This window comes from Nyctereutes procyonoides, unplaced genomic scaffold (assembly GCF_905146905.1).
Source record: "Nyctereutes procyonoides isolate TBG_1078 unplaced genomic scaffold, NYPRO_anot_genome, whole genome shotgun sequence".
Classification (NCBI taxonomy): Eukaryota; Metazoa; Chordata; class Mammalia; order Carnivora; family Canidae; genus Nyctereutes; species Nyctereutes procyonoides.
The window spans coordinates 36,061,735-36,086,275 of NW_026575024.1; the positions used below are offsets into that span (position 1 = coordinate 36,061,735).

At 40.5% G+C, this 24,541-nt stretch overlaps 1 protein-coding gene across 1 annotated transcript in view; it reads left to right on the plus strand.

The window, feature by feature from the left end:
• The window catches only part of SLX4IP (SLX4 interacting protein), a 257,746-nt gene that overhangs the window by 88,673 nt on the left and 144,532 nt on the right, over window positions 1-24,541 (plus strand). Inside the window, 1 exon segment of the mRNA XM_055301554.1 lies at window positions 20,460-20,549. Within this exon segment, the coding sequence (XP_055157529.1) occupies window positions 20,460-20,549 (90 nt within the window).

A 24,541-nucleotide genomic window follows, 5' to 3' on the forward strand; every position in this document is an offset into this window, starting at 1 on the left:
GATGTTGGGTGCTGCTGGATGAGCCAGAACAGGGTAAAGGAGCAGGTCTGGGGAGAATGCATAGTTTTGGACAGGTCGAGAAGTCAAGGTATGAACTTAAGAGCTCTCATTCTTTGGCTTGTGAATTCCTAACACAGGAGGTAATAATGCAACTCCACCAGTGTTGCATGCGATCATGCTCTGTCCCTCTTCCAACCACCCTCAGCCCCTCTCACCTGTTCACTACTCGCTTATGCCTGAAATTTGATTAACCAAAACCAAATTCTTTCCTTCATTAGAGGTTGATGTGTTTATAGAGCAAACATTGAGTGATCCTGCAAAGCGAAGTGAAAGGTTTGTGAGGGACAGGAGGTTGGTGAATGCTTCGTTTAGAAAAACTCCAAGACTCTGAGCTGGAAAAGTACTGCTGAAGGTGAACTTGGAAACACTCATGAGGGAGAAAAGGATCACAGAATTGAGACTCCACTGAAGGGCTCTGAAAAGCTCAGGTACTATGAGCAAACAAGAATCTAAAGAGTGGCTCTTACAGTATCTATAAGCTGCAGACTTCTAATATGCTATTTATATAATATTCTCTATTTGGAGATCTTTAACGGACCCTCTTTAAAATGTGTTGGTTGGGTTGCAGTGAGCTGTAGTTCTTTTTTTTTTTTTATTTATGATAGTCACACAAAGAGAGAGAGAGAGAGAGAGAGAGAGAGAGAGGCAGAGAGAGAGGCAGAGACACAGCCAGAGGGAGAAGCAGACTCCATGCACCGGGAGCCCGATGTGGGATTCGATCCCAGGTCTCCAGGATCGCGCCCTGGGCCAAAGGCAGGCGCCAAATCACTGTGCCACCCAGGGATCCCCGAGCTGTAGTTCTCTATCATTAATTGGAATTATTGGAATGATATGGTCTTACAGCTGGATGAATGTTAATTCATTCCAGAAAAAGGAAAGGCAAAGGGACTGGTCTTTGCATATGTGGTACTCAGAAGCCAGCTGTTCTTCAAGCCGTATGCTGAGCTTCAGCTCCCTTGGCAGGTAATACCTGCATTGGAGGTAAGTGGCACAGCTTCGTGGATTGCCAGCTGGGTCACCATTGCCCTCTTCTGGTAAGGGGCTCCTTTTACAAATGTACTGAGTTTTACAGAGAGGAAGAATTCAAGCTCGTTTTTCATTTTGGGTCAACTGTGCTTTGCCAGCTGGCCTGAATCACTATAGTGAAATGAGTGGTTTGAAATGTTGTAATGTATACTCAGACCATGGAACCATATGAGGGTCTAACCTTATTTACAGTTTTGGCTTGTAGAGGCTACCTTAGATATCCATATCACTTTCTACAGTTGGGCCACTTTCTTTTGGCAAAAAAAGTTTTCTTTTGGCCTTTTTTCTGCCTATGAAACCCTGTCTGACTGCTTCATTAGCTAACACATTTGTGAATTTGTATCATTGATAGCAGCAAGCGCAAGGAACATGGTTTTAATAAAATTTTAGTATCTAATATCTCCGAAGCATTAGGGCACAGAACATTATAGGCCTGGGATAAACAATTCATATTCAGTAGGGGCTTTGTAGCATTTCTTGGTGACATATTTACAAAATTTATAATTTAGAGATGAGTTTATGTTACATGGTAAAACTTAAAGAATATATTAAAACAACTCCATTGGGAAGGGGTGAGGAGAAGATGTGGTTACTGTGACAGCTTATATCATAGCTAAAGGACAGTTCCTGTTGTCCAACTGGTGCTTATTCTTCTCTGATCTGTCTTGGAGTGGCAACCTCTCTTTTCCTACCCAACAGAAGGTAAGCGCTCAGACAAACTCGGTGGGCTTTGTTGTTTAAAGGAACCCTGTCGTGAGTCCCTAGAATGGAAATACTATTTTGTGAGGCATTTAAGCATGTGCTTAAGCATAACCCCTTTGACAATTTAAGTTTTTCAGTAACCCATTAAGAAGCTATTTGGCATTTAAAATCTGAAGAGTACCACAAATAAAAGCTAGCTACCGTACTCGCTTTGGTTTTTAAAATCTAAACACATAGAGTTGATCTTTTTAAGCTGGACCAGTTTGATATTTACAGTTCTATTGATCAATGTAATTTTTTTAGAATTCAGGAGTCATAGGACAGACATCTAATAGTCATGATCTCATAATGATATTAATTATGTGTGAGAAAAGTCCCTAAGTACTATCCCATTCACCCCTATGCAAAGAACCCTATGCAGATTGCCCTAAATAAAAATGGTTAGATCACAGTCTCTCAAGAGAATGAGCAATACTCATTTAGATTTTTATAAAAATCAGGGTGTAGTCTATTTCTAAAATATCTGTTCAAAATTCCTGCATTTATTCTTCTTTTCTTTCTTTCATTCATTTATCAGTTTAGACCTTGTTAAAAGTTAACAGTGATGTAAGAATGCTTCATAGAGTGAGGTAGTCTGTCAGTTGGCCAGGTGATGAATCATGGAATTGAATCATTTTATCAAATTAAACCTTTGACCCTATATTTTAAAAAAGCCCTTATTGACAAAATCTGGCAAGGTCAAGGCTAAGAGGACCCTCTTCTTCTAGATACTTGGCAAGATGAGCAGCAGTCTCAGCTCTCTCTTCTGGCTGGGCATTTTGTAGTACTTCTTTGACTCTGGACCATTTGCCCCTCTTTTTCTTCCTCTTCCTGGCTGGCCACAGATTCCTGCAAATTCCTCTAATGCCTGAGAGATTAGCTGGCTTCCTATAGCAATTTCTGGAGCAGGGTTTCTCTGCTTGGGCATTAATGACATGGACCAGGTGATTCTTGTGGGCTATTCTGTGCATTATAGATTGTTTAGCAGCTTTTCTGTACTCTATCCCACTAGGTGTCAGTTGTGACAACCCTAAATGTCACCAGACATTGCACATTGGGAGTAGACAGGTGGTGGAAATATGGTGATTTTGCCTGGGAACCACACTTCTGGATTATGAATGGTATATTCCTTCTTCTTTAGCCTTATTACTTGGAGGTACACTGCACTGTCACACTTAATCAGTAGGTACTGATGTAGGACACACGGTGTATTTTAACCAGAAAGTTCCTGAATTTTAGGAATTCAGGGTGGGAAATAGGTTTCCTGTTGAGGGCTAATGCCCAAGGCAGAGTTAATCAGGAGGAACATACCAAAAATAATTTGATTTAACTTCTTTCTTCTCACCAAGAAAAATATTTAGTTCCCTTTTTTATTAAATTAGGAGCAGGTATCATAAAACTATTTCATAAGAATAACTCAACTTTATACTTGTCATTATTAAGGCAGAGATAATGAGGGAAGACTAGAAGAAGCAGGCAAATGATGTGTAGAAATGAGGTAGCACAGAATCTGATTTGCAAAGAAGGAAAATGAATTTGAGGAGAAAGATTGAGGGAAAGAAAATGTTAGATGATTTTGAATGTTTAAGAATTGTTATGTGCTATTCATCTCGTTATAGGATTCTCATTTCATAATTTATCAATTGTTACAATATTTTTAGAGGATTAGCAGACTTACCAGTGTTCAAAGATCTTTAATCTCTGTAATTAGTGAATCTTCAGAGAATTCTTGTGCAGAGAGAATGAGAATATGTGGTTTGCTGGTGCAAGGAGGATTATTATACTTTTGTTTGTGGGGGAAAAATGCCCAGTGAATATTACCACTGAGGGTAAGTGGAATCAGGCAGATCCCAGGTCGGCCTCCCTGTCTCTGGTTTGTAAGAGTGTATGTAATCTTCAGATTTAAATAGTTTGAAGGTGATCTTGTCTGTAATGGTTCTCAAACCAGCTAGCATATTACACATCAAAGAGAGAGCTTTTAAAATATATTGGTGTCCAAGCCCCATCTTGAGAGAATCTAATTTAATTTGTCTGAGGTAGAATTTAAACATAATCTTTAAAACTTCCCCAAATGATTGTAGGGTTCTGCCAGGGTTGCAGACCCCTATTTCTAGGCCATTGATTCTCAAAGTATGGTCTCTGGACCAGCAGCATCAGCATCTCCATCACCAATGAGTGTGTTAGAAATGCAAATTTTGGGCCCCATCTCAAGCCTGTGAAATGAGAAAACTCTAGGGGTGAGCCTTTGCAATCTGCGTTAATGATACACCCTCCTGGTGAATCTGATACATGCTCAGATTTAAGAGACAGTATTTCAGGCTGAGGGTAGTGGTGCTCAGAAGACAATCAAAAACAAAACAAAATAAACAACAAAAAAAGAAGACAATGAATCCTGAAAATCAAAGATATATGTGTGTGTGTATGTGTATGAATGTTGGAAATAGTACTGTAGAGTCTATATATATATATGTGTGTGTGTGTGTATGTATATATATTATATATATGTGTATATATATAATAGTGGATGTTGGAAATAGTACTGTAGAGCCAATGCTATCTATAGTCTTCAGAGTTCAGTTGCCTCAGGAGACTCTTCACTCATCCAAGGAGGAATGCCTGGGAGCTGTAACTTTCCACTGAGAGCCTTCACCAGGCTTAATTGCTAATGTGTAGGTCGCAGCTGATACTGAGTTGTGCCTCCCGCTCGTTCCAGCGAAGCTTTCAGCCTCACTATCAATATTCTTAATTAATGATCTTCAGTTTCTGAAGCCATTTCATCAGTAGGTCTCCTGTCCCAGCACGTTTCCCCTTGGAGCAGCCCTTGAAGAGGGCGTTATTCCCAGCAGTCAATTAGAAAAGGAAAGTAGAGGTGGCTCTAAACAAGTCCTGTGACCAATTAACCACCTCCCTTTATTCCTCTTTGTGATTCTTTAGAAATGGATTGGGGCGGGGTGGGGAGAAAAAACTCAGGCTCTCACCAGTGGACTTCGCCTGTGTTTGTCTAACATTCTTCTATTCCACTTGGTATTTCAATTTCCTGCCTTAGGCATGAATTGGTTGAAAATTCCCTTTGAACTCTTGCTCATTTTGTAGAAACTTGATGAAGTAGTGATGAGAGTAGTTAAGAGATTGTGTCCTGAGCTCTGAGAAGCAGAGCAGAGTAGGAAGGGGGAAATTCACCAAGCTTAAAAGGTTCATTCTTAGAGAAAGCCATGGGATTAGGAATGATTATTATGACTGCAATAATAATTTTAAGAATTCTCCTTGAATCTTGTTCTCTGATTGGATAAAGCAGGTCACAGTGAAAGGGGTGAGAGGTGAAGGGGAAACTTAAACTTCTTAATCCTCTAATTGGCAGTAACAGTTTTCATTGCTTCATTTTCTGTTTACAAGGAAAACACCTTTACATAAAATAGTTCTATTGGATCAGCACCATCCTTGGTAAAGTTCATCGAAATCTCCCAGGTTAGTCCCTATCATTCCCTCACATGCAGTCTTGAGCCTTCTGGATTTCCCTGCGGGATGGGAATCCCCTTGCATCACTGGGCACTTCCTATAATGGGGTTCCTGATGTTGTTTGCTCTTTTGGTTTTATTCTCTCACCAAAATAATAGAACCAGGACTTCTGAACTCGGAGTCACTTTAAGGAAGTATCTCTGCTGTCCAGTATGGTAGCCATTAGCTGCTTGCAGCTATTCAGGTGAATACATTAATTGCAGATCAACCAATTTATTATTATTATTATTATTATTATTATTATTATTATCATTTAGATTTTACTTATTTATTCATGAGAGACACACAGAGAGAGAGAGGCAGAGACAAGCAGAGGGAGAAGCAGGCTCCATGCATGCAGAGAGCCCGACATGGGACTGGATCCCAGGTCTCCAGGATCACACCCTGGGCCGAAGGCGGCGCTAAACCACTGAGCCACCCGGGGTTGCCCAGATCAACCAATTTAAATTAATTAGAATGAAATAAAATTCAGAATTGGCACTAGCCTCATTTCAGGCCTTCTTAAGACTTGTGGCTAAGGTATCAGTACAGATAAAGAGCATTTCTGGGGCTCCCGGGTGGCTCATTTGGAAGAGCATGTGATTCTTGATCTCAGGGTTATAAGTTTGAACCCTATGTTGGGTGTAGAGATTACTTAAAAATAAAATCTTTAAAAAAAAAAAAACATTTATGTCACCAAGGAAAGTTTTTGGGCAGTGTTGGTCAGTTTTGTGACTCTCATTAGTTGGGATACTGAGACTGAGAAGAATGAAACCATTATTTGTTAACTACTCCCAATTTATTGGTTAACTACTATTTGTCATTGTACTCTATTTTATTCTCTTTGAATTTAATCCTAACAACATCTCTGTGAGAACCCTAACCCCATTTTACAGACAAGAGGATTAAGATTCAAAGGCTGAAAAACTTGCCCCAACCATGTGACTAGAAAAGGTTCAGCCAGCCTTGGGGCAATCATTGGCCTGATTCTAAAGCCCAAACTTTCCTTGTTAAAATGTCTCTTAGAAGACAAGTTCTCTGGTTCTTGAGGCCAGAAAGCCTGTATTTTTGGGTACACTAAAAAAAACTCCAAACCAGTAAGTGATGGTGCCTTGGATAGGTTAAGTGGCTAATTGATAAAATGGAGCAAGTCAGTAGTAGCACATCCTTTCCTGTGTGATTTTCATCACTCCTCACGATCAGACCAGTGACCTATGATAACAGTGAGGTATTACTCTGTTATCTATTTCAGTGCTTCATGCTTTGATCTCTTGGGTTGGGTGGTGAGCACACCGACCTCCTATGGCATATCATTTTCCTATCAGAAAGTCTTGCTCATGTGGTTTCTCTGCTCTCATCTGGTTCTCTATTTCTTAAGGCCCTAAAGAACTAAAAGAATTGTTTTCCACCTTTAAAGGTGCTGTTAATATTCTGGCTTCTTTTTAAAAAAGTTAATCATTCTACTTTCTTCAGTTGATCCTTATAATATGATTTTATGTGTCATTCTAATACAGTTTGTCTCAATATGTACATTGAAACTAATTGAACACTAAATGCGTAAAACATAGCTATATCATAATATGTATTCTAGCTGCTGCTGTTAAAGTAACCTAAAATGAAGTTGCCATCATTGACTGGCACAGCATGATACTGCCCACTCATAGGGCTGACTCTTAGTCAAGAGTACCTCTGTGCTCGGGTGGTTAGTTTTTTGGAGCCAAAGGTTGGCCCTTACATATATCCTTGTTAAATTCCATTTAGTTAGATTGGTCTAACTACTTTCTTTAACTCATCCTCATAACCTGATTTTAAGTGTCTGTGAGTCACAGAGATACCGTTTTTTGTTTGTTTTGTTTTTTTTTTTCCTCCAGATCATTTTTCCAACCCAGATATTCACTATTCCCTCCCTTGCAGTATCATCCACCTATTTTGTTGCCACTGTATTTTCATACCTTCTTCCATATCACTGCCAAGAATGCAGACCAAGATCAGAGTCAAGGAAAAAGCTCTTTACCATATCCCTCCCATCTCCCTCCATGTTGTTCTTTAGCATTCATGGCTTCTATGGTTATGGCTATTGAACTGGTTATGCATATACCTAATCATTGTTTCTTCTACCCCTATTTTTCTGGTTTTTCTTCAGGATTCAATTGTTCATTCAGAGATTCATTCATTAATATTTATTGAGCTCCTTTTGTGTTTCAGGCAGCCCTTTTGGAAGTAGAATTATTACGGTTTTGTTAATAGGTTAGGTTTAGACTATGAAAGAAGAGAGACATTAAAGATCACTCCACGGTTTAGGACCTGAACAACTGGGAGAACAGAGTTGTCATTATGAAGCCAGCTTAGCAACACCTGGTGGGAGCAGTTTTTGAGGGTAAAATATCGACAGTTTGGTTTTGAGCTTGTTAGGTTGTAGATGCCTGTTTGACAGACAAATGGAGATGTAGAGTAGGCAGTTGGATGTATACATGTGGAGCTCAATGGAGGATCGGGGCTGGAGCAGGAACACTAGGTGTCATCAGCATATGGATTGAAATGTGGAGATAGGAGAGGTCTAACAACTGAGCTCTGTCTGGTCAGTTTAGATTCAGTGTGATGAGGAGGACCCAGCAGAAGAGACTGAGAAACAGTGGCCAGGGAAAAAGGAGGAGAACCAGGAAAGCAGAGCATCCCAGAAGTGAGGGTTTCCAGGGGCAAATGAAAGAACCACTTTACTTTCTTAGATGGCACTGAGAGGTCAAGTAACATGAGGACCAGGAACCAACCACTGGACTTGGCTACATGAAGATCATCGGTAATCTTAACAGAAGCTCTTCTGGTGGAGTGGCCCAGGCAAGAGGACATCATGGGAAACTGCCTGATTCCTGGCTGAGGTTCACACCTACCTTGTCAGCTACATTACACCAGTCATTGCAGTCTGGGAACCTTGTTACGAAGAGAATGTAGTTAGTTTTATGTACCTTGGGTTTTCTTCCAGATCCCCTCAATAATCTGGATTAAGGGATTAGGGATTAAGTTTATAGTTGCAAAATCTATCTTTCTCCCCTTTTGCAAATTGCAGTGTCATTTGCCCCCCTCTCTAGGATCTCACTGCAACTGCAGTACCCCTCATCATCTCTGTGGCTGAGCCCTATTAAGTGCCCATCCTGCTTGTGCCCTGGGACAGGTTCCCTCCAACCCAGTGAACTGACTTCATTTAAAGGACTAAAGTGCCACTGTATAACCTCCCCATGTTTGGGGCTTATGATCTCCTTCCTTTCTATTTCTGCTTAAGACTTGATCTCAGTGTGGCAGATAGGTCCTGTTTTCCCTTTGGATTTTTGTCACCATCTTTATCATCCTAAGCCAGAGGTGAGTTTTTTAAGGTTCTCAGCAAGGCATTATTATTATTATTTTTTTAATTTATGATAGTCACAGAGAGAGAGAGAGAGAGAGGCAGAGACATAGGCAGCAGGAGAAGCAGGCTCCATGCACTGGAAGCCCGACATGTGATTCGATCCCGGGTTTCCAGGATCGCGCCCTGGGCCAAAGGCAGGCGCCAAACCGCTGCGCCACCCAGGGATCCCTGGTTCTTAAAACTTGATTGTGTACTAGAATCACCTGGAAAACTTGTTAAACACAGGGTATCCCTAAAGTTGGGTAGGTCTTAATTTGTATAGCAGACAAGCTCCAGGAGATTCTTTTTTTTTTTTTTTTTTTTTGAAGATTTTATTTATTCATTAGAGAGAGAGAGACAGAGGCAGAGGGAGAAGAAGGCTCCCTGCAGGAACCCAGTGCGGGACTCCATCCTGGATCCTGGGATCACGCTCCAAGCCGAAGGCAGATGCTCTACTGAGCCACCCAGGCGTCCCAGCTCCAGGAGGTGCTGATGCTCCTAGTACTTTGAGAGCCCGGGCTCTTTCTAGGCTCCAGTGGGTAAATATCCTCAGCATTGTGCACACAGATTCCTTTCCTGAGCTGGCAAAACCAGGAGAATAAGTATGGCTAACGGCAGAGGTGAGGCTTTCACGTGACTTGGTTGGGTCTCTGAAGCTCTGGTAACCCTGCAGCCGTGCTGAAGTGGAAGCTTTTTGTATGTCATAGGCCTCAGGAAGTCCTCACCCTGAGGTTGTGTTTTGGTTTGCAGCCCTATACTTGCATTTTTTTTTTTTTTTTTTGCCCTCCTGTAAAGGTTACATGTAGCCTTATCTTTGCCTCTTTAAGTTGGCGTTGGAAGCACTGCTTACTCGGACCTAGTTTAGAAGAGCAAACGTAGCCCCCTTTATCAACATATCAATCAACAAATATGTGCATGATATTTGTACTCCACAAAAAATGAAATGGCACCTAGATTGAACAGAGAGTGCCTTGTAACTTTACCTGGCAAGTCCTATTATATCTGAAAGTAGATGAGAGGATTCCAGAGAAAACATACTGATGTGAAGGATTCCTAAAATTATTTTACAGTTAACCAAATAAACAGAATTCCTCTAAGTCACTCAGATTCACCAGAGTATCATCAAAAACTGTTCCCCACACTAAGGAAGTTGGAAAATTGTGCTGCCTATCCTGTATCTCTCTTCCTCTTTCAAGGAATTTCCCTCCAGGACTGATGACCCTTTAGAACAATCCACGAATTCTGGGCATTGATCAGTAGAGGAATATTTACAGAGTTTCTCTTTTTCCTTTTTTTTTCATTCTGATTCATTTATAATTGGTCTCAAGTTTCTTTAACTCAGAGGCTACTACACTGCTTTTATTCTTCTTGACGCAGAAGAACATCAAGATTCTTCAGGCATATGAAAAAAGTATTTTCTAAGATGTTAATTTTTAGAAAGTTCAAAATCAAACTCACATTCCAAAGTTTCTTGATAACACATAAGCTAAATAAAATTGTGAGGGGAATTTGTAGGGACCAAACCCCTATTGTTTATCAAATTCCATTTTTGAATTGCTAAGTGGTTGGCAGTAATTGGTCCTGAACACACTCCCGATGGCCTGAATGTTGCTAACTATGAACTTGCTTGTCTTTCTAGCCACTTACAGTGCTTTCAAGGCAAGTTCCCTATAGACAAATGCATAATAATTTATTTCAGATTATCTTTTCATTTCATGTTCTCTGTTGCGTAAATATGCGAGAGGAGAATTCATACTTTTGCTTTGTAATCTGCCATGATACAAGCCATCTGTTGTTCTTCTAAGAAGCAGTGTGTAGCCCAAATAAAACAGAATGAAGGAATTATGAGGCATTTATTAGCTCTTAGTAGGAATAGATGGAAACCTGTGCCCTGTTTGTAAATCTTATGGAACTGCCAGTTCAGAGTTCATTGAATATGCCATGGAATTTGAGGCAAATTCTACCTTTGGAGTGGGGGGAAACCCCAAAACAACCCATTGAACTCTTGGTATGGCTGGCGCTGTGCTACAGCTTTGCACCTGCATGCCCACATTTCATGTTCAGACACCACCATAAGGTCTTTCTCATTGCTGTCCCCATTGCATTGCTGGAACTTCCTCTGGCCTGGGAGAATTGAGGTTCAGGGCAGGGATTTAAAGTCAGGTCTGTCCTGGCCCCAGTCATTGTGCTCCTCGTTTCTGCACAGGCTTCGTACACACCGCAGGCCAGTCCTCTGAGGAATACATTGCCTCCTGGTTACATTTGAAAGAATACGTTCTGGAAAATCATCAGGGAAAGTGTCTAAAGAAGTGAAGTCAGTCCTTACCGTTCCAAAGGAGTGGCTGAGGGCTTATTGCTAACTGCATTCTTCCTGTGACGGTGGGTTTGAGTCTGTGATTCAGCCTTGAATGCTACCTAAAGGTGCCAATGGCGTATGTTCAATTTAAGCATCGTTTTATAATATATACCACCTTAGTTGCCCTTTGCTTTATTTCCAGGAGAGCTTTACTTCCATTCCCAAATTTCACCCAGAAAGACTGTGAGCCACTTTCTGAGCACTCTAAGCCCAAACCCCCAACTCTTTCTTAGTAGGGGACCAGAGACAATTTACGAAAGATAAATTGTCTTATCAGTCCCTTATTGTTTTTCCCTCCTTGTCATCAAACCCATTAGCTCTGCTTTTCTGTGTTCTTTCTCATTCTTTTTTGACTTGCTTCTTCCCCAGCTGTAACAGTAAATCTGTTAAGAAAAACAAACAAGTGACTGGTAAGGTGTACATCCCTGATCTGTAGCCAGAGGCCCCATAACAGACACCAATCAGGAGAGAGAAACTCCCTCCCCTTCTGATTCCTTTTCACTTGAGACAGGTCACCTCCTCCCCTGCATCCCTTTCAGCCCGTAAAACTTGAGCTCAAAGGACTAGTCATCTATTAGCAACCAAGGAAGCCCCCACACAAACCCTTTAATGGGTTTGAATTCACACGGTCAACCAGGGTTTTGCAGATCATTCTGCCTGATTGGAAGGTGGTAAAATAATTGCGTGGCACGGAGGAGTGGGCATCGCTGCCTGTTTTCTGGGGTGACAATATTATGTTCATAAATGAGGCAACCTTAGTTGTAAACCGTAAGATTGATTCTCTGGTGTTTCTTATTCTGAAGACAGGGTGCAGTTAAGAGAGAGGTAATCCCTCCTAGGCAGAGAATAAAGCTGACACTTAAAGTAATTTTTATCATTGATGTATTTTTTCAAATTCATTTAACACTCTCCACTGTTCTTCTGTGCCAGGCCCAGTTTGGGGCAGTGATCACCCAAGGGGAACAGAAGGCAACCCATGGGAAGTGGATGTATGCAGCCATATGTTTACAGCCTGTGGTGATTCCACAGCGGAATCATGAGTAAAGTGCTGTGGCAGCAAACAGGAGCTTATTCCTGCCTGAAGGATGTCAGAGAATGCTCAGGGGAAAGACTCATTGGTTGCTAGGATTTTTCCTATTGCGCTTGTGTGGCCCATAGTGAACTGATGCAGGATGAGACAATGCACCAGACTCAGCATGGCTCTTTCATAATCTATACATCAGGGCACATGTGTGCAAATAGAATCCAAACAATGGTTGTAAACAGAAACACAACCAGGAGGTGGGATCTTAAAGTGGAAGGCACCTTGAAGGAGATCTTAGTTGTGGCCCTTCATTTTACACACAGGGAAACTGACACCTCGAGAAGGGAGGTAGTTCACCCCTCCGAAACTGGGACTTCATCAGAAGAGATTCGTGGTCTTGGATTTCCTGCACTAGGCCCTTCTGTTTGTCATCAGAGGGCTTTCTTCAGGCCTTCTCTGTGTGCTGTGTTCTTGAATTCAGGCTGTGCCTAATTCTGTTACTAAGATCATAGTGTTCCTTCTACCTGGCCTGACAAGGATTGCCAGGTTGGCAAGGCACCACACCAAACAAAACCTAGCTGTGATCACCAGGGATCTTCTAAAAGTAAAAGAGAGTAGAGCTCTTAAGTTTCTCAGTGTTTCCAGAACACTGACTGGTAATCATTTATGACTCTCTGGGTGTCATGAGAATCAAATGCAATAATGTACAGACAGGGCTTCACACAGTATCTGGCATATACTTTATGCTCAATGAATCTTAACTATTATTATTGCCCATTTGTTCATGCTTAAGTTTTCCCAGTTAGATTAAGGATACAGTATATCCCAATGGAAAGACTCTTTATTCTCTCCTCCCCTTACCTGTCTGATGGTTTATTGTATATGCCATTCTAAAGGTACGCTGCTTGCTTTTTCTTGAATGTAAACTCCAAGCTTGGATTCCTTGGGGCGAGTATTGTAATAAGGAGCAGGCCAAGGGGGTTAAATCAACAAAAGATTTGTGCTGACTTTTCTTCTGCTTTAACTCTGGGTAAGGATTGTTACTGTCCAGGGACCATTGTTCCTGCCCTCCATTCCCACTGCCTCACCTTCAGTATGATTTATTGCCCTAGTGCTCTGCTGCATTCTTTCCCTTCTCTTTTTGCTCCTGCCTTCTCCCTAACCGGCCCTCCCACCCCAGTCCTTCTGCAATGCGGCTCTTGCCATTACATTGCCCTCTAAGATGGCATCCCACTTTGGCAACTTCAGCATCTGAACTTTTAGTGCTCTTCTAGCACAGAGTGAGTCATTCTGCTTAGGGAAGGGAGCTGAGTGACTCTGTTTGGAATCCTTGGTTCAGTCCCCTGGCAGTAATGGATAGATACGGCTATCAGTGCCCACCCTAGAGGGAATAGCTATAGTGGGGTGGGTTTCAGGCTAGGCAGCCTTAACTGTGCCTCCACATGGCTTCTGGAAGAAAGTCCTCAGTGGCCTTCTGCAGAGAGGATGTTTTATTCAAAGTAATGCATGGCAGTGGGCTTTTAGAGTCAGATTTGGATTTGATTCCTGGGTGTGTCACTTAACTGACTGTATTATATTGGAACTAGTCCTTACTTTCTCAGATTCCACTTCCTTACCTATAAAATGTGAGTAACAGTTGTGTTCTTTTATAGGCTAGTAGTGAGGATTAAATTGAATACTATCGGTAAAGCTTATTAATAACCCAATGCTTAGAACATAGGTACTCTGTAAACTATGCTTTTTCTTTAAAAACCACATGACTTTTAAATTTCATGTTGTAACATACAGGCACTTTATTTTGATATGAAAATATTTAATATGTTCCTTAAAACCTTTTAGTAAAGTTGATACTCCAAGAAGAGAATTGCCATGTTTTTTTGTTTTTGTTTTCTCATGAAAACATTCAAAAGAAATGTCTTTCTAGATTTAATATTTAGGAATATTGACTTATCCTCAGTACTGATTCATTCTCATCTTTTGGACTCTGGCTTTTGTTTTTTGACATTGGAAACTAGCAAACTCAGAGCCAATTATTGCAGAGACCTCTGACAGTGGTGGGAATTTTGTGCAGACCTACCATCGGCTTCGTTTTATGTTTCGACCTTTGTTTTTTTTTATTTCCTCTATTTTTAATCTTTGCCTTGTTAACCCAGCTTGCCTTAAATCCTTGATTACAGGTGAGTATAAAATGCCAGTGACAGAGCAGATCCATCTGGACAAGCTGCCTGTGGACAGACCCATGGGCATGGTTGAAACTACTCACATGCATAGGACATCATCTTTGTTCTTCCTCCTCCTACACCCAACTACATCCTCTTCTTTCTCTTGAGTTTCTCTCAAATCCACCCTTTTGTCTTCACCTATCAACTTCCATCGTCTCTTAGTTGGGCTTTTGGGGTGGCTCTAAACCCATTCTTCATGGTTCCATGATTTCTCCCTGCCAGCTCATGTGTGCCACACCTACCTGAGAGAGCTCTGCAGCCTACAGGTCTTCTGGTTCCCCCTTGACCTGCCCTGTTGGCCTCATCTGCTGACATTGCCTTGTTTCTGCTTATTAGACTCTTTTTTTCGTCCCCAGAGCATGCCAATCTATTCAGGCCTTTTTCCCTGTGTGGATGCCATTTGATTTTTTTTCTCTACCTCTTGCCTTCTTCCTCAGGACTGAGCTGAGAAGTCATACCCGTCATCCCTGGCCTCCCTCAGACAGAGTGGCGGCCTGGCCACCTCTGGTCTTTGGATGGATGCTGTGGTTACACTTACTGTAGTGCTCTGTTGCTGCCTCAAGTTCTAGCCAATGCCTCTAGAAAACTCACAGGTGTTGAATGGATGAATGGGAGAGCGAGAATATACACATATCTCACTGTTCTGAGCCTGATTCTGAAATACCTACATGTGTGAGAAGGGTTAGCATTTCCACCTTTATTTTACACATAAGGTAAAAACAGAAGATAAGATCTTCCACCCCTGGCAGTGAGTTTAGGGTGAGGTAATTGTAGGATCCTTGTATTATTTATTACCTTTTTTCAAACTATAGAAAATGACTGATTGTTACTGGTGATGATGCAGTTGTTGCTGCTCTAGAATAAGGAGGGATGGAGTTGTTCTATAATGCCCTCCCTTTGTACATAAGGCTGTGGTTTGCCCAAAATTCAGAGCCCAATTTATCTTGCCTTTTTCATTCATTCCTTTCTTCCTTCTATTAAATATTAAGCATTTGCCTTGTTTCCTTCTCCTTGAGAAAGATTATTCAGAGCAGTGGTGGCCCAGATGCTGGAGGGCAAGGCCAGGATGGTCACGCTGAAGATTAAAACTATCTACATACACACACACAGATACACACAATATTAAGCACTTATTGTGAGCTGGTGCTATGTTAATTGCTGCAGTGTAGAGTTGAATGAGATTGGGACCTTGTCTGTCTGTACCAAGGAGCTAAAAACCTAGTAGGGGCTACCCGTACATATACCAGCCATTAGTGCAGGAATAAATAAGGGTGTGTAACATATGCCTGATCCAGAGAAGGAAGTGACAGACTGTTCAGAAAAGCTCCACAGAGATGTCCATGCCCTTGCTAGGGTTCGAGAATGCATAAAAATTCACTAAACACAGGAGCATTGAGGTGCATTAGAAGCAGAGGGCTGAGGGGCACTTGAGTGGTTCAGTGGTTGAGCATCTGTCTTTGGCTCAGGTTGTGATCCCAGGGTTCTGGGATCGAGCCCACATCGGGCTCCCTACAGGGAGCCTACTTCTCCCTCTGTCTATGTCTGTGCCTCTCTTCCTCTGTGTCTCCCATGAATAAATAAATAAAATCCTAAAAAAAAAAAAAAAAGCAGAGGGCAGAAACAGTCCGTATGTTAGAAATTGCTCTGATAGGGGCATTGAGAGTTCATGAGACACAAGGAGAAGTAGCCGTCATATTCCAAGTGGGAGGTGATATGAGCTGCAGAATAAGAGATGGGGGTGTGTTTAGCTCTTTTAGAAGTAAAATCGACAAAACTTGATGACTAATGGTGGAGGGTTAGGGAAAAGGAGGAGTAAGAGTTGACTCCCAGGCTTTTGGCTGAAATCTCTGGGTGGAGGGAGCTAGATGGTGGATCAGACCCTGGTCTGTTGACTCACAACCCAGGGCATGGATGCAAAGCTTTTTCTAGTAACCTTTGGTCTACTAAAGACATAACTTGGCCTAAAATGAGCAGCTCTGGCCTAAGAAAGAAGTGATGGTTAGCGTGTTCCTCCTTTCTGAAGAGAGCTGGAGAGTTTATCTGTTGAGAGATGAAATGACCTCCTCCTAATTAAGGAAAGTGAAGGCTATGCTTCTGGCAGCAGTTAAGAGCCCCGATGTCTCTTCACTCATAGGAGCTAAGCAACAAAGCTTTGAGAGCAGGGAACTTTTGAAAGGCAAAATACTTGTGCTTAGTGTGGGAGTTTGAGAGAGTTCTTGCTGGATAATTCAGAACTGCTGGCTGCAAAAGGAGAACGCTGCTGGGGGGGGGGGGGGGGGAGGCACTGCACACGTGCCCGGTGGCAGAGTCTGGCTGAAATCCCAGGAAAGTTTGAACACCAGAGTAAGATTCCATGGTTTATTAAAAAAAAAGAAAAGAAAAGAAAAGACATTCTAATCAGTCTGTTTATAATCAAATTTACACTAGGTTATTTGTGATCAAAGTTACGAAATGATGAGAAAATATCAAATTGCTATTTAATTCTTTAGAAAGCTATTATATGGTATCAATTCAGAATGTTCAAGCATCACTTTTAAAAAAAACTATTTTAAAAGATATTTTTGCTAATGAAGAAGGAATAGTAGAGAACTTGGTTTGAGGAGTCAAGATGAAACACTTGTAGGGAACTCAGTAGGATGTCTGTAAGGCATATCCCATTGCTTTGGAGAGGCTCTTGTTCTGCCATCTGTGGAGCCTCCACAGGTCTGGGATAGAATTCAGAGGATCAGTGAGCTTGGATTGGAACAAAAATTACATCTTTATTTAAACCAAATTCTAATCAATTTTTTTATTATAAGTTAAGTATTTATTTTAAAGATGTATTTACTTTAGAGAGAGTGTGCAGCATGCAGGAGCTGGGGGTACAGGAGAGGGAGACAGAGAATCTCAGGAAGACTCCATGCTGAGCATGGAGCCCAACCAGGGAGGTGATCTCATGACCCTGAGACCATGACTAAGACTCGAGTGCCACCTAGGTGCCCCATAAGTTAAGTATTTAAAACACAGTGGTATTTACAGTATATGTCACCTTTAGAATTGTAGCTCTTTTTATATTATAATTGTGGTACATATCTGAAGATTTCATCTGTGCTTACCACTACTTTGAAATTATGGTAGTTTATTAGATCTACCACTGTGTAAGAAGAGCCAGTGCCTTAATAAACAAGTACATACATTACTAAATCACACGCAAAAATTTTTTTTAATTTGGATAATTGTACTTCAGTCAAGTTGGTTTTATTTTTAGTCCTGCGCATTATGTTTCATACATTTTTAAACATTCTGAGCAGATTTCATCAACTGCACAGCTGCCCAAAGAGATCCATGGCACACAAAATGTTAATAACCCCGGCTAAGATCATGTAGTTGTGGCATATGACCTCCACCTGGTGGCAGCATACTCCTTAAAGGTTAAATCTGTAATTAGCATTGTGAAGGAGCATAAAATAACTGTATGCTTGAGTATAATTTTCAAAGTTTTTTTTTTTTTTTTTTTTTTTTTTTTTAAATTTTTATTTATTTATGATAGTCAGAGAGGGGCAGAGACATAGGCAGAGGGAGAAGCAGGCTCCATGCACGGGGAGCCCGACGTGGGATTCGATCCCGGGTCTCCAGGATCGCGCCCCGGGCCAAAGGCAGGCGCTAAACCGCTGCGCCACCCAGGGATCCCTAATTTTCAAAGTTTTGACCTCAAGTCCACAGTAAGAAATAGGCTTTTCATCATAACTCATTATACTCATATATAAGTTTCACAAAACAAGACTTGACCTTACAATGTGACACATTGATATTTTTTATTCTATTCAAATAACTACTTTTGATTCTCTTTCTTTAAAATAAAGTACTGATTGTAACACAGTATACTGCACTTCAGTAGGTCACATTGTACTGTTTGACATTATAGGAAACTCTCTTTCATCATATTTCATGATTTTTTTACCTAGTGAACTTCACTTTGGTCTTCCCCAAAATACCCATACATTTTCAGAGACACAATACATTTTATATATGTCAGTAAATATACATGTGCTTTTACACAAACACAGCCTTTAAAAATTACTTATTAGTGATGTATAATTTATATACACTGAAGTGAACTGATCTTCAGCATATACCCCACCAAGATACAGAACATTCCCATCACCACACAAAGTTCCTCTGTCCCTGTTCTTAATCAGTTCCTCCCTAAGTAATCGCCGTCTGATTGCTTTGATCACAGATTTAGTTTTGCTGTTCTAGAACATTATAGAAGTGGAATCATACAATATGTATTCTTTTAGCCTGGCTTCTTTTGCTCAACATAAGGTGGAAATTAGTCCCTGTTGAGTATATGAGTAGTTTTGTGAGGAGCATTCCACTGAATCAATGTCCCACACTTTGTTTATTCTCCTGTTGATAGATTTAGGTTGTCTTCTGTCTTAGCTGTTATGAATAAAACTTCTACAAACATTTGCATACAAGTCTTTCTGTTCACATGTTTTATCTCTCTTGGTAAATACGGAAGGTGGCATTGTTGGCTTAGTCAGTAAATTAAATTGTGTGTTTAACTGTAGGAAACTGACCATTTGCCAAAGTGGTCAAACCATTTTGCATTTCCACTAGCAATGTATAAAAGTTTGGGTTGCTCCACATCCTTACCAACATTGGTGTGTCAGTCTTTTTTATTTTAGTCATTCTGGTAGGTATGTATAGTTGGTGGTTTTAATTTGCATTTGCCCAATGACTGATGTTGAATACTTTTTCATGTGTTACTAGCTGTTTGTTTATCTTGTGAAGTATCTATTCAGGCTTGGGTTGTTTGTTTTTTTAATATCAACTGGTAGGAGTTCTGTATTTTGGATGCTAGTCCTTTATATCAGATAAATGAATTTATGAATATTTTCTCTTAGCATGTGACATACATATCGATTTTATTAATGGTGTCTTTTAATGAGCAAAAGTTTTAAATTTTGACAGTTCAATTTAAAATTTTTTTGGCTGTCTTTGGTGCTTTCTGGGTCCTAAAAAAGTTTTTCTATCCTAAGTTTGGCAAGATAGCTTTGGTTTTTATGTGTAGGTCTCTCATCCATCTCAAATTAATTTTTGTGTATGGTGTGATATAAATGTCATGTTTTATTTTCTTTCCATATTTATATTTGGTGTTCTCAGATCATTAGTTGAAACTACTTTCCTTTCATCATTGAAATATAGCACAGAATTTTAAAGAAAAAAAAAAAACTATTTAGCCAGAGAGGTGCAGAGGTGACATTTTCCTACAGGCTGTCACTGACCCTTTGGGCCTCTGGGATCATCCCCAGCCTGCAGTCTTGGTCTTCTATTCCTTTCTGAGTTAGCCCATCCAGTTATTTATATATCTTCAGAAATTACTTTACTCATAAGGTGTGAGGATTTATAAAGCTACCACATTTTACAGGATCTATAGTTGTGCCACAGAGTGGCTGGTCACATATGGCTGTTTAAATTAAAGTTAAATGCAGTTTAAAATTCAGCTTCTCAATCATAGTAGCCACATTCCATGTGCTTAGAGGCCACACATGGTTATTGGCTACCCTGTTGTACAGGGGCAGGAAGCAAGATTTGTACAATTTTATAGCATATTTTAATGAAACCAAGTTACTAGTTTTGTTAACTGTCATTTAGCATCTAGCTTCCTCTCCTTGTTTCTTTTTCATTTCTCCTCACTTCCATTTCTATTCTAAGATGTGCTGTCACAGCCATTCCTTTTGTCTGTCTAAAAATGCACTAGCTTATATCTGTTGTTGCCTACCTAGAAGAAAGAATTCCCCTGACTATTCATGGAACCCTTCTTTTCTGGAGCCTACCCAGGACTGACCCATTTAACTTCTTTCAATGTCTGATAGTCTTCCAGCTGTCACTGAATGTCTTGAACATCCCCCTTAAAGGTGTGACCCCGAGATAGATATTTTGTCTTTAGTATCATGGTGAAAATTATATTTCTCCTTAGCTTTTCTACTGTAAATATTAAACTTGCAAAAACTAGTAGGCTTATGACCTGTAGCCCTGCCCCATATGAAGTTTTCTGTCCACTAGGGAACTTTGTTGCCATTTCATCATGAGCAACCACATAGGAATTTGTGAGATTTTCTTTCATTGTTTGCTGGGTGTGAGCTAACTCTGCCATTAATGTCTTTTTAGTGTGGGAATTTTGCTGTCCTGGTGGATCTTCACGTATTGCCTCAAGGTTCAAACAGAGATACCAGCTGGTTTTCTGAACATAAGAAAGAGGTATCACAAAACTTTTCACTTTTTAAATGCAAGTGGCTGCTGCTCGAAGAAATATTAACTCTTTCCAGCTTTCATTTTCATTAGTGAGCAAAAAATATTGAATGATATTTAACCTTCAGGAAACAGTTGTTATATTCCTGATGACAGACATCCACTTTTTTTTTCCCTGAGAAAGTGACACATCTATATATTTCATAAACTATATTACTTATTTAAATCAGACATTTTCTACCATTTTGTTGTTGGGGAATGGGCTCTTTATAGTTAAAACAGAAGAAGACATTAAAGTGGGGGTTCTAGGCAAGCAGGGATTTTAATCTAACCAGTTGTAAAGGACAGACTGAGCCCCTGAAACAGGCGTGGGGTGAATGCAAAGCTAATCTTTCACACTTTGTTTTTTGTTTTTTTTAAATCTATTTATTCATTCATTCATTCATTCATTCATTCATTCATAGAGATGCAGAGAGAGAGAGAGGCAGAGACACAGGCAGAGAGAGAAGCAGGCTCCATGCAGAGAGCCTGACCTGGGACTCGATCCAGGGTCTCCAGGATCACGCCCTGGGCTGCAGGCGGCGCTAAGCCGCTGCGCCACCGAGGCTGCCTCTTTCACACTTTGAAGTCAAATTCTTATTTAATTCTTAAATTCTCATTGTCCACACTTTTGTCGCCTACTCTACTTTTATTAACATGAGTCTTTGAGTGTACCTCTGTTGGACTGTGTTCCTTCTCACTGTGGTCCATCTGGGAAGCGGACGGCTGGATGGTCATGTGACTGGGAACATGGTGTTTGACCTCCCTGGGCCTCAGTCTCCTCATCTGCAGATGAAGGAGTTGGACCATCAGCCTCTGAGTCACTCCTAGCCCTCATTTTCCGTGATCCCACCCCAGTGCTGCTGTGCCAGAAGGCTGGAGAGTGCATCTGGCTCTCCTCACGTGTTCTGCTTCCTTCTGCATGTCCTTGTACTAGAGAGCAGGGAGAACCATGACAAGGCACTGTCTTTCACAGAACTTTCAGAGTATTATAGCGCTTTGTATCCTCCATGATACTCATCACAATAGCTTTTTAGTGTTAGAAATAAAGTTAAGTTTTATAGAAAGGTAGTGTATGGAGAAGAATTTAGTGATAGTAGCAACAAAACAAAGGAAAAAAAACCCACCATTACTGTGGTGACTGTTTTCAGTTAACTTTTGAAGATTATTGGAAACAAAAAACTCCCTCAAAGAAAATTTATAAGGAATACATTTTCTGTCACAAAGTAATAATATAATCATGACATGGTTAGGCAGTATGTAGAGGATATCTGGTGGCCTACAGCTAGGGGAAGGCAGGCACAAGATTTGGTATAATGGGATTTGTTGTTCAGGTTAATAAATGGATTTTCCTCCTCAGGACTTAATATTTGGTAAGCCAGCCTCTCCTAGTACAACTCAACTCCAGGGAATTCCAACTTTGGCTTACCAATACTTGGTTTCCCCAAAGTGACTAATGCTCACCTGAGGGGACCTCACCCCAAAAGTCTTCTGACTTGACTGACAGGAACAGCATTCTGGAATCCACTGTTTTGGGCCCACCTTCTTCTCTGTTCTCTCCCAACTTTACCACCTCAGCCTTAGCCCTTTCTTGTTGGTATGTAGTCAGTTTTGCCAAGAGTCAGTTGATTTGGAAGGCTTTAAAATAAGGCTAGGAATATGTGAATCACCTCCTAGCCAAAGCATGAAGCTAGATTTTTCCAGGGTGCCACACATAGCTATTGCTGCTCCACCTAGTACTACGTCCCAGCAGCAAGGCATGACTTAGCAAAGGTGCTCAGTGCACGATTGGACCTGCAGAGCTTGGCTGCAGTGTTAGCTGCAAGAGGGCAGGTTATGCCAGCGAGCCAAGCTTCCCTCTCAAAGCAAAAGCAGATGGTTTGCTGCTTATACTTCAAGTTGTTCCTTTAAAGTTTGTTCACTGACATTAAAATTGCTCTGAGAGAGAGAGAGAGAGAGAGAGAGAGAGGAAAAAAGTTAGTCAAGGAAAGGATATGACTCTAGTCTGTATTCAGTGTCTCAGTGCTTTCATATTTTTTTAATATTAGATCTTTTCATGATTGGGATTTCATGAGCAATCAATTTGATTACATTTTAGCCATCACTTTATATAGTGAAAGTCTCAAGAATGTCCAGTTCCTTTTCAGAAAAAGGAACTAATTGCATGTATTAAACCCAGGTTTATTTTGAGTCCAGCACGAGTAGTCTTTGTACCCAAACAGACAAACTTGAACTGTTTCATTTGTAAACTTGAGGAAGCAAGTGTGAGCCCCATTAGCCTAGAAATACCATATATATCTATGTCTTTTTGCTCATTGATTCAGCTTGGTCTTCTTATCTGCCTCTCCACTATAACTGGGAATTTGTCTTTTCTTGCACTGTTCTGGTTCTGAAAAGAATGCTTTGCTAAGTGTGCTGTGGTCAGTTACTAGGGTATCTTGACCACATCACCCATGGTCTACCTTCCATTCGTCAAACCTGACTCATGGAAGGAAAGCCCCGTAACTATAGGGAGAAAGTTTGTGTCGTATGGGCCTTTGTTTTATTTTTGTCATACTATTTTTAGTTCTAGCCTTATAGGGTATTTATAGCCAAATTTTAACAATCTTTGTTTCCATGTATGTCTTTCACATATTTTCTAGCTCAGTCATAGTTGAACCCTGCATGTGAAGCAAAATTCTTTGTTAAAACAACAGTATGAGGCAAAGCTGCCTTTCTGTTGTGTGAACAATGCCAAAACGCTCAACTGTAAACGGATATCTCTGTAGTCCACAAGGCACTGCATCTTTGGGCTGCAAAATGAGAGCAAGAGAGAGGAGACTAGTGTTTACATTTTATGTAGAAGATCACATTTGTGAATTAAATCAGGGATTTTTGGTGCTGCTAAAGAGTGTACGTATTTGCAATAAAAGAAAAATTTAGCTATCATTGTCCCTCAGAGCTGCTTAAAATTTTGCTCTTGTTTTAATTTATGAAGATTCTAAGAGATCAACCTGAGATGGTATTGAATAAACCAGTGAAACAGGTTTGAATTGACCTTGGCAACTCTGAGCCTTCTGCAGAGTCTGGGACTCGGACCAGAATGACCAGTCCTTACACACCAGTTCTTAATCTAAGCTAAGGAATTTCAATTGGTGTGCCATGTTTTTTCCTTTCCCTACCTTGGCTACATGTCTCTGATGGACAGTTTCTTTCCTGTTGTGTGGTGGACTTTGAGAGTTTTGTTTTTCTTTTCATAAGTAACACTGATTCATCAAACAATAGCTCCAGAAATTTGCTAGTGATGTGGTATGTTGATGTTGAATTAAAACCATCTGTTTCTGTTGTCTAATAAATATTAATCTACTTTAGAGAAATATGAGAAGTTAAATTATTTTCACCATTAATTCGCAGATACAGTGCAGTTTTTACAAAAGGAAATGGGCATATAGAGTATGGTCAACAAGAACGTGGAAGAAAATCACATTACTGATTCCCAGTTCTTTCCAGCCCGTCACTTAGTGCTGTTCCTTTTTCAATAGATTTCTAAATCTGAGGCCAGAAACTAAGGAATAGTGGTGTTTAGGATAAAAAAGATTTTAAACCAAGTTTGAAAAATGGGAAATATTCACATAGAAATCACTGTGGCTGGCTCCTCTTGAACAAATTGGAAGAGCTAATAGCACTGTACCTGGTACTCCCACAAAACAACCGTCCACTGCCATCCTCAGTCTTGCATGGCCACACAGGGCACTTCACTGTTTTTGTCTTTCTTTTAGAAATGTGAAACTGAGGCAGAGGGAAATTAAATGAATTTCTCAGTTCACAGAGTAAGCCAACGTCATGATTTTTTAACAAAGCTCAGTAGCAAACTTACGTGTGGGATGTTACCCTGGAACACAGCATTCTTTTCAGCTTTCACAGCTAAGTAAAAAAGCAAACAAATTGAAATGTTTAGTGTTGACTTTTTAATATGCCCTATG